This window comes from Erpetoichthys calabaricus, chromosome 1 (assembly GCF_900747795.2).
Source record: "Erpetoichthys calabaricus chromosome 1, fErpCal1.3, whole genome shotgun sequence".
In the NCBI taxonomy this organism is placed as follows: domain Eukaryota; kingdom Metazoa; phylum Chordata; class Cladistia; order Polypteriformes; family Polypteridae; genus Erpetoichthys; species Erpetoichthys calabaricus.
The window spans coordinates 253,981,022-253,992,323 of record NC_041394.2 but is presented as its reverse complement, the minus strand read 5'-3'; the positions used below and the strand labels follow the sequence as shown (position 1 = coordinate 253,992,323).

General features: G+C 38.7%; 1 protein-coding gene across 1 annotated transcript in view; it reads left to right on the top strand.

The window, feature by feature from the left end:
* The first annotated feature begins 1,517 nt into the window (after positions 1-1,517).
* fbxo18 (F-box DNA helicase 1) overlaps positions 1,518-11,302 on the top strand; it is a 77,170-nt gene continuing 67,385 nt past the window's right edge. The window contains exons 1-2 of the mRNA XM_028814213.2: positions 1,518-1,721; positions 7,956-8,017. Of these exons, the coding sequence (XP_028670046.1) occupies positions 7,999-8,017 (19 nt within the window). The 5' untranslated portion in view covers positions 1,518-1,721; positions 7,956-7,998. The remainder of the gene's footprint in view (positions 1,722-7,955; positions 8,018-11,302) is intronic.

Below are 11,302 nucleotides of genomic sequence, written 5' to 3'. Positions count from 1 at the left end.
AGGTATAGTGTTACTTGTAGGGTTTTTGGGACATATCACACCATTCTTCATTATTTTTTGACTGGAGCTGGGGTCAAAGGTGTCTATCTTTTGGATATTTGTTTGCCTTTAATACTGGCTTGTTAAATTATTTTTGGTATGTAGTATATTGCGTCTGGTTTGCCTCATTGTACAGTCCCAATATGATTTTTCAGTGTAGAGTGAACCCTGGACTGTACTGGATTGATACAGGATTAAGGGGGTTTTAGAATATTATGTTTTATTGTATGAGGTCGTTTAATTGACGTTAGGAAATATTTTCATATAAAGAATTAATTGATATTAGCTAAATACAACATAAAATATATAAAACAACATCCTGATAAAACAATATTGTATTAATCCAATTCAGTGTTTGTTTATTAATTATATCAGAAATGCCTTAAAACAATACGTACAAAAAAGTTTTATTTGTATTCATTATTTGCATAATCATCTGAATATATGCCGTTGCTAACCTGACCTCGTCGTGTAGTCCATAAAATGATTTACTTTTAGCTATGTTCAGGATATGTGTGCTCTACACTAACTTTGGAAGTGTTTGTTTATTAATTATATCAGAAATGCCTTAAAACAATACGTACAAAAAAGTTTTATTTATATTCATTATTTGCATAATCATCTGAATATATGCCGTTGCCAACCTGACCTCGTCGTGTAGTCCATAAAATGATTTACTTTTAGCTATGTTCAGGATATGTGTGCTCTACACTAACTTTGGACAGCAGTATCCATGCAGCCTTTCGCCCACTGCAATCGGGACGGGATTGACTCCGATTATGTGATCTCACAACCGTAATCTTTAATTGGATTAAGCGGGTTTGACAATGAAATGTTCCGTTATGTTGTGTTACATTAGTGTAAATTCAGTACCCTGAATCTATGTCACTCTCAGCACACCAACTGAATTGAATTGCCACAGATTATACATGTGTGTGTTTTTTTTGAGAGTGAAAATCATTTAGTTGTTTATTTTCTGACGCAGAAAGCATTTAACCAGGGCGGTGTTATTTACGCACAGATCCAAGTTCACTCGCCGGCATTCGTGAGTCCATCTATCCATTATCGCTTAACCTACTTCTGCAGCTTTGGGCGCAAGACAGGAATCATACCTGAACGGGATTCCGGTCCATTGCAGTGCATATTAGTTTTCACAGTGTAGAATGAAATAAAGAAAACATTCGCACACGAGGAAGAAGTGTTACTTCTGCATACTGGGCTATTAGCCAGTATTTGAACCCAGAGCTCGTGGATGCATTGCGGTAGCATTTAGGCAATAATTGTGAAAATCATCAGCTACATTTTCGATTTCTATATTGCAAAATATAGAAAATGCTGATCTTAACAATGAACATTCTGTGCGAAGGAGTCAAAAGACAATTGCGAAACTAATTAATGAAAAAACACGGGATAAAAACAGTGCATTTTAAAATGACCATGTTGACATTACTGCAACGTCACTGCGACGCGACGGAAGAGGCAGTCATATGACACAACGTTTTCCTGTAACTTTTTGTTTTGTTTTGTTAGTTTCAAGTTTATTTTCTAACATCTTCATCCGCTGCGAGGAAGTTTTGGGAACAGTTACGCCCTTGGCTACACGGAGCATGCCTATCAGTTTCTGATTTTGAGAGCATATTTTTTGGGAGATTACATTTTCTTTCAGATCAGACTAAATAAAGGTAAGGCTGCCCTGTTTTTTATTTAATTAAGTTATCTGTCTCCCAGATTAACCTCACTCACTGGCTTTGTTTGCCAATATTAGTCACTCCAAGGATTTGTTTTAAGAGATTTTTCTGTGTCATTCTCACATGTGATTTACCCTTGCGCACAATGAAATGAAAGGATAGACGCTGTTCGAAAAAAAATGCGTAGGTGGTGGTGATTTGCCAGGATGACATGGCGCGGCAGATGCTAACAGGTTTGACATCAGGAACGAAGCTCGGATCTGAGCTGTGCTTTGGTTTCCATGGTTTTAGGTTTATTGGCGGCTCTACTGAAGATTTCCCCATTGTGATCGAATGAGCTCGGAAGTGTAGCGATGTGCGGCATCACAGACGTGTTGGTTAGACGTGTTGATGTACTCTGCGTACATGAGGATCGACTTGAACTTTGCGTTTCAGGCGACCAGGCCAGAGTTGTCCTCTCTTTAAGCGCAGTGCTAACAGAGAAGTGACTGTATAATAGAAAAATATGAGTTAAGAAAGTAAAGGGATTACTAGTCCCCGTGTAATTTTTGAACATGGAGAAAACCAGAATGGGGTCAATTTTCATTTTTCATACATACTTGTGTGCAGTATGTTGATTTACTCCTTATCAGTTTTTATTTTAAGATGGCAAAAGTTTTCACTCAAAATATTTTTTGAACAGGGTACGCAATGAAATTGTGCAGTTTAAAGAACACATGTCCAGTGTTTAGCTATCCATAGAAAAGGAATGGTGTGCAGGGAAAATGTATAGTGTGTAGTTACTATAAGTTGAGGAGTTTACACAGTGCTGTGTCAGAGTCAAATGAGACCTTCAGTCAATACTTTCATGGCTGTGATGATATATTGAAAGACACTTAGAATCTATCATGACCCATGCAACATATCTTCCTTCACACTAGCACATTGTACATTTTAAACCAGTCTTTGACTAAATGAAGAGTTCCTGAATGTTAGGATGTTGCCACAATTAATTCACAGTCCAAAAGCAAGTAATTTTTGGTCTTAATAATTACAAACCAGTGGCAATGACTTCTGCAATAATCAAAACATTCAAACGACCCGGGGGGTATTTTCCGTACGTCGCTTAAATCATCCGAGATCAGATGTCTCATCTTGGATATGTTAATGCCGGTGACACTCATCCGGGTTAAGTCGGTTTTTCAAACGCAGCCGTGGATTAGATTAGTCGAGCTGGATCTAATCATCTGAGATGAATGCGCGCCCGCGCTGATTGAAACGCCCAAATATATTGAGTGTAGAAAACATGATCAGCAAGTCTTTGATAGGCTGTAACAAAATGACAAAAGAACGGGCGCATTTTTTTTTCTCACGCAAGCGGAGCAAGACCTTTTATTCGAAGGACATGAATTTCAAGATTTAATATGCACAAGGGGTAACACTGCAAAAGCAGCCCAAACCAGAAAAGACGGCTGGCAAAAAGTGGCCGGCAAATTAAACGCTAAGTAGTGTGCATTGTATTTACTGAAAGCAGCATTTCATTTCCTATGTGTCAGATTAATTATTATTTAATATGTCATAATTCCAGATCAAACGTGAGCACAAGGGGAACACGGGAACAGGTTAAAGTGAAGTACAAGAATATACTTCAAACTGGTAAATACTGGTATATAACTATTTAAAGAACTGTTGACATAAAGAATCATATATAATGTAAAGAACATTAATTTTAAAGCCAATAAGAAGGCAAACAAGCAAAAAACAGGTGGCGGTCCACGGGTCCAGACCTAATCCCTGCAGAAGAGTTGGCTCTCCAGCAAAATGCCCATTGCCCTGTTTCTGAGAGCATTCCAGGGGGAAGCTCCTCCTCAGAACCAGTGGCAGGATGCAGTGGTCACTTCATTTCAGATAAAGGATGGTCATTGCATATATTTGTCCTCAATGTGTGCCATAGGTAGGTTCCATATAGCCCTCTTTTTTTGGGTCAGTTGCAGGGAATGTCATATCCCTAGAATCTGTGTCTGACCAACGAGATATTGACAAAGGTCAAATATTTGGTGAAGACACTGTCTGATTATTCATCGGGAGGAGAGGTACATTTTCCAAATAATGTTTGATCAAACTCCACTGTGATCAGTCCCATGTGCCCCAATCACATTTGGAAATCCTGGGTAATGAGAATGTTAGGCTGATTGTGAGATCCTTTATGGAACTATGGGTGTTTTTACCTGTGTATTACCTACCTGGAATGGCATGAAAGGCCTCTTTTATTGTCTGCACACGCAGGCGTCGAGGAAACACTATGAAAACCCGAAGGAAATATTTCAGAGCCAAACAGACTTTATACGAATTGCCTGGCAAACTGCACTTTTAGATAGATTTTCCGATCGCCTACAGTATATAAAAAAAGTGCAGCTTGCAAAAAACCTCAAAGCAATGCCTACTGTCTGTGTGGTTGTGAGAGCCCGACTTTGGCGAGTTTAACTTTGAATATAAGGTCCTAATAAATTTTTGAGGTACAATGTTCCCCCTCAGCTAAAGCGGTATCTTTCGAAAAGAATTTCCTCTGGGAGCAATAAAGGATCTTGCCGATCGAGCAAACCCCTCTCTATATGAAATTCTCTTCTTATAATTTGTGTACCGATATCAATTGGTCGCTCATTCATGAATGGCGAAGTCATGACTGAATGAATTCCATGCACGGACACTGATTAAGTGTGTGAGCTAATCCTTGTTTACATAGAACAAACCTGCTCCGAGCAGGTTTGAGGATTAGGATGTGTTGCTATGACAACACTTCTAGCAAGAGTTTCGAAAAACTGACAAATCCAGGATCAGGCCAAATCGTCAATAATTACATCCAGCTAAACAAGTAATCCACGTACGAAAAATACCCCCCTTTGCAATAATCAAAACATTTAAATGACCCGGGGGGTTATTGATGGTGGTGTTGAACGAAAAACAACATTTGCAGAATTTCCTATCTGACTGTTTCCTATCCTGTGTCATTTTGAGGATTATTATTATTATTGTTGTTAGATTCTAAGTTTACAACAAGTCGACACTCATACCAGTCAACTTTGAAAATGAACCTTCAGATATTAACAGGTCTATTAAAAACACACATGCACAATATTCTCAGCCAAGTAGACCTTACTTTCACTTATGTGGTTGGTTGCCCAAAACCTACAGTGGTGTGACACTGCTTACATTTTTTGGTCTGAATACTGTGGGTTTTGATGGGTTAACCTGCTGTTAAAAAAGTCAGCCAACAGTTTGGCCTCTTATCCTGTTAAAATCTACAGGTTCTACAGTCCTTTTTTTAATGTCTGGAGATACCAATCTAAATGCAAGGTTAAGTTTTTGGGGCAGTGAAATAAAATTTCTTGTCAGTTTAGAAGAATTAAAAGTATTAGCGCTTCAGAATGTTATTGTGTATGCTGAAATCTGATCTGTAGTCTAATCGCAGTTGGGGCAGGTTATGGAGCTGTCCTTACAGATAATGCTGGAGTTGTGACCCCCTCTGCTGGCTACATTTAGCAGCTGCTTAAAGCTGTTCCTCTGGCTAGGCAGCTGGATATTTCTGGGTCCATGTTTCTTGAGGATGGTCCTCCAATTAGCTGTGAACCACCCAATTGCACTGAGATTGCACACGTGGTGAACTAGCTGAGGGCAGGGAAATCTGCAGGAATCTTTGGTATCCATGGTGAACTTCTCCTGGATGGTGGTAGTAAGACTGTCCTCCCTTGTTTGCTTCCATTTGGGAGACAGGCATCATCCCAACTGACTGAAAAATGGGACTTGTCATCCCTATCTAGAAAGGGGAGTGTGATTGCCTGGGTTGCAGCAAATACAGGGGGATAACACTGCTCTCGGTGCCAGGTAAGATCTTTGCTAGGGTCATTCTCGATAGGATCCATAATCACTTGCTCACCTACTAGCCATTGGAGCAGTCTGGTTTTATGCCTAAGAAGTCTACCATCAACCACATCCTGGTACTAAGGGTTCTCATTGAGCATAAACATGAATATCCCCAGAGTTTCTTTGCAGCCTTTTTCAATTTTTGTAAAGCGTTCAACTCAGTTGATCAATTTGCCCAAGTTGCTGAATGTCATGACTGGCCTGAGTGTGTGGCACTCCTGATACCTTTGCAAAAAGATAAAGGTCCAAATCTTTAGAGTCCTGGTGCTTCCTGTTTTGTCATATGGTTGCAAGACATGGTCACTATCAAGTGACCTGATATGAAGACTGGACTCCTTTGGCACTGTGTCTCCTCAGAGAATCTTTGGGTACCGCTGGCTTGACTTTGTGTCGAATGAGCAGTTTTTCACAGAGTCCCAAATTAGGTGCATCACCTGCATTGTGAGGGAGCGTCAGTAACAGCACTATGGCCATGTAGTGCAATTCCCCGTGGCTGATCCAACTCACAGGATCATCATTGTTGAGGACCCGAGCAGCTGGACCAGGCCAAGGGGACACCCACTCAATACCTGGCTGCGGCAGATACTGTAGATGGTCATTTCCGAAGGATGAGGCTGGACCGCATGTCTGCCTGGTAGGGTTATCAAGTGGGATACCAAGCTGTTTTGTTGTGTAGAGGGTGCAGCAAAGCACTCCAACATTATATGCATAAGAGTAAATTCAAGAGGTACTGCTCTAATGTTTTAGTTTTTCCAGTATAGCCCTGGGATTGAGCCCTGTGTAATAACTTAAAACAAAACAAAATGTTGCCCTAGATTCACCACACAATGTTCATGTATTCTATTTCAAAGTTTACATTAATGTTTCAAAGCCTAGTCTAGTTTACAGTTATTATATATTTAAGTCTTATCTTTTGCAAACTGAATACACTAGACAGTAAGTCTTGAAGGTACAGTTCTTTTAAACGCTACCCTACATCAGCCTGCTTTTTGCTGTATGTTGCTTAAAGCAAGGACCTAAAACATATTATTTAAGATAACTTAACAGTGGATTTGTAATGCTCAAACACCTAAAAAAATGTAAAAACTATTTTTCTATTGTGACCTGTTTCAAAATGGGAAAGGCTGTATTTGTACAGATTAGGGTTTTGTTATTTTTTTGTGCAAAGTTACCATCTTTCTTCCATTTTTGTAGTTTTTCACTTCAAACACATTTCCTCATACAATTTAGAATGAACAGCGTAACTTGATTAATGGTATTCTGCCTTATTGTGTCTTTACTGTTCAAACTGAAGTTTTGGTTCATTTCAAATTAACTGTCTTAAGCACACATTACAATAAAATCCCTAGTTCCTACTAAATGCTCTCTCTGTTTAAGGTTATCATATGTACTGGGGGCTCCGCCCCCTGCTCGCTTCGCTCGCCAACCCCTGCTCTTGGGTAACCCGAAATAGATTTGAAAGAGATTATTTATCTCCGTCAGTTGTGGTCTTTCGTTTTGAACCCGTGCCTGCTGTGCTTCTGCAGTTTCAGACGCGCGTTGTAGGCGCCTGCGTTCATTGATCTTATCCAGGTGGGCTTGTGTTTGTATTGTTGAGCTGTATTGTGTTTGAATTTGGTGTAAAGTGTTCAGCGGTTTGTACAATCCCAAGCAGCACATTATTCCTAACTTCACTCCGCAGTAGTGCCACTCACAATATGGTGGTGACGCCTGCGCCTTCACTCCGCAGTAGTGCCACTCACAATATGGCGGTGACGCCTGCGCCTTTCGTAGTATCTTTGTGGACCTGTGGAGCCTCCATAGCCTCTCACGTTTGACTCTGGGGTGCAGCGCTGAATCCTCTTTTTTGTGTGGTTGTGTCGTTAGTGGTAGCTATGGGTGCGTTGTTGCTTCATTTCTCATTCACGTTAGTTGAGCTCTTTCGTTCTTGGGCCGTGACTCATTCGTTCACGGTGGATTCGACTTCGCTTGTGGTTTATGAGACGCGCGCCTGCGCAGAACGTCTCATGGTCCCATCGCCGCGTCCCTGCGTCCATATCCGTTTTATTCTCGGTTAGTAATATGGATTGCAGAAAAAAGTATGTTACTGTATCAATATTAATGCCATCTCTTATTAGTCATGCCAAGAAAGAATGTAAGAAACTATGCCTCTATGGTGAGTTAGCTGGCAAAGTAAGGTTAGTTTTGCAACTAAAATACTTTGTTATATAGAAAAGTAATTTTGTATAAAAAAGGTGTTTTAGATTATTTTATAAAGTTCTTACCTGGCTACAGGTATTTTTATGGAAATAGGAGTATTGCAGTTATTTGTCTTCTTTGTTTTTACAGTTTTTTTTCTGGATTGAAAATGATATGATCATCATAGTCCTACATGGAAACAGCAGTAAGAGGTACATTTTTATAAATCTGCATGCTGCTACTGGTTATACATAACAAATTACATGTCTATCTATGGTGGGTGGTTGAACTGACAGGTTAATTTACTGTGGGAATATGCATCTAGCCAAAGAATGGTGACATTCTTAATTCACAGAGTTAATATGAGCAGAGAACGTTTAGTCGGCTTGCCTATTTAACTTTCTTTTGATTCCTAATCTCTGTTAAGACCCTCACTAATTCATCTTTTTTATGCCTGGTTATTGAGGTCACCCAACAGGAAAATAAGGTTGAAGATGTGATATGCTTCCAGTTCATATTGTCATTCACTTCTTTTGTAAATAGGCAAAATATCTTGTGCTCCCATGAGCATTTATATTGATTCCTGCCACTACAATCAAATTCTTCTTCCCTGAACTTCGCCACGTAGGGTTTGGAGAGAAAGAAGACTTTAAAAAAAAATGTGCATCTGAATAAAAAGTAAGATTCCAGTAAAGAATACCAGGGTTTTTGTTTTTTAAAAGAAGTGAACCTTGAAACTGTTTTTTTTAATTAGAAGTAAATAAACCATTATCTTCAAGTTTTCATTTGTGTTCACAATACAGCTAGACAAAGAACAATGCATTAATTTCCTTTTAATTCGTATAATGATGATGTTCCAAAATAGCACATACAGTACAAGTAGCTAACTTTTAATACGTAATCAGCCAAATATAAACCGATTGTTTTATTAAAAGTTGTAGTGGAAGGTGCAATAAACTATCTGCTCCACAAGGCATATTCTCTCCTGAACAAAGCTGGCAGCACTGTTAGGATTATGTTTTTTGATTTCTCTAGTGCCTTAAATACCATGTAGATATTCCTGTAAAGGGGTAAACTCGAGATATGTAGGTGGATGAGCCTAAGGTGTCCTGAATAATGGACGATCTGTCAGGCAGACCACGGTTTCTGAGACTCAAGGACTGTGTTTCTGATACAGATGTGAGCCACACTGGAGCACCACAAGGAACAGTCCTGTCTCCTTTTCTTTTCACTTTGTACAACTCAGACTATAAACATAACACCAGGTCATGACACTTGCAGAAATTCTCTGATGATTCTGCACTTAGAGTGTAATGATAACAGGATAAGAAAGAGTATAGGAGTCAGGTGGAGAACTTTGTTTCTTGGTACAGGAAGAACTTAATATCAACTGCAACTTAACATCAGCAAATCCAAAGAACTGGTTACTGCCTTTTGCTGTACCAAAGGATGTCCATGTCCAGTCACTACTCGGGGATTGGATGTAGAGGTGCTGTATTCCTACAAGTACTTAGGGGTCCACATTGATGACAGGTTGGATTGGTCTGGTAACACGTAGGAACTGTATAAGAAAATGCAGAGCAGGCTCTTTTTCCTTGGGAGACGGTGGGTAGTGACATCCTTCACATCTCTCTATTATAAAAGAAAATCTTGAGACAAGACAAGATTATTGCCAAGAGATTTTTCCCAGTTGGTCTCAACCATTTGTGGTTGACGGCCCACGGCCATGGTCCTATCACCTTTCATTTGTGTGAGTGCTTTTGTCAGAAAGAAACAAAAAGGAGTGTGGCATCTAAGAAAAATTAACTGCAAAAATGTTGCTTGATTAAATATTGTATCACCAAAAGATATAGAACGGTTTCATTTAAAATTGGTATGATGTGAATCAAAAGGAACAACTTTATATAAAGATGTTCTAACTATAGATGGAAGTACGTACAGTACTTTTCAAGAAGCAGCACGAGCAGCTAGATTATGTAAATCGGACAACTATATGTTAGAAATAAGGTCTGATGTCACTTCTGTAATGATGCCTGACAAATTAAGACACTTCTTCGTGTACTTAATTATGACAGGTGAAGTTGATGCTTTAAAATTATGGGAAGCATTCAAAGGACCATTATCCGAAAAGTCTAATGAACAAACGGCTCTTTCAATCATCAAAGAATTGTTAGAAACAGAGGATTTAATGATGCAACAATTTGAACTTCCAGAAGAAATAGACTAATCCGAGGTAAAGAAAGAGATAACAGCAGACGAAGATTTAACTGTGGAAGGCCATGTAAAATTATATCGGGAAATGTACTCACAATTAAACAATGATCAAAGAGCAGTTTTCAACACAATTCAAAAATGTATTCTCAGTGAAATTCGTTGGACCTGTCATCACAGGTAAAACATTTTTGTATAAGTGTTTAGTCCATTATTGCAAACATTTATGCAAAAACATTGCATCGATAGTGTGGACCGGTATAGCAGGAGTTCTTCTTCCATATGGTAAAACGGCTGACAAAACTTTTAACTTACCTTTAAATATCACAGACGAAAATGTTACATTGAAATGGAAAAAGAAGATGAGACAAGAAATGCAAAAGACTGAAATATTTATTTGGGACGAAGCGTTAGTGAACCTACAAACAGTATTAAATGTAATTGACAAAATGTTTTGGGATATTTTTGGCTCTGATCAACTGTTTGTGGGTAAAACTTTTATACTGGGAGGCAGCTTTTGTCAAGTTCTACCAGTAGTTAAGAAAGGAGGCCGAAGGCAGATTTACAATGCATGCCTAAAGAGTGGGCCTTTATGGTCTTTGTTCCAACAATTCAAATTACAAAAGATTATGCGAGCAGATCAAAATTCGGTTGATTTCGCTATCTGGCTACTAGACATTGGCAACTTTAAAATTCAACATCTCACAATAAAAGAAGACTTATTATGTCCAAATCCTATTGAAGAATTTTACAGGGTGCTGATAGTGTGGAAGATGAAAACATCAACTTACAATATCCCGTAGAATATCTACAAGAGTTCACACCGTCTGGTCTTCCACCGGGCAAATTACTGTTGAAAGAAGGATGTATCGTAATGTTATTGCATAATTTATGTATGAGTGATGGGCTATGCAATGGGACCAGATTAGCTGCATTGAAAATTGTTCGGACAATTCTAACAAGTACAATTTTAACAGGCGACAAAGGTAATGTAGTACTTATTCCTCTGATAACATTTGACACCAAGGGAGATCTTGATATGCCTTTCGTATTAAAACATTTACAGATTCCCTTTAGAATAGCTTTTGCTATAACAATTAACAGATCACAGAGACAAACATTCCAAAAAGTTGGTTTATTTATTAGAGAGAAAGAAATGATATTCACTAACAGGCAATTATACAGTACATTGCATTGTCATGATGCAAGTCCAAACACGGAATCAAAATTCAATGAGATATTGAAGAAAAGTTCATTCTAAATATTGTTTTTACTGAAGGTTTACA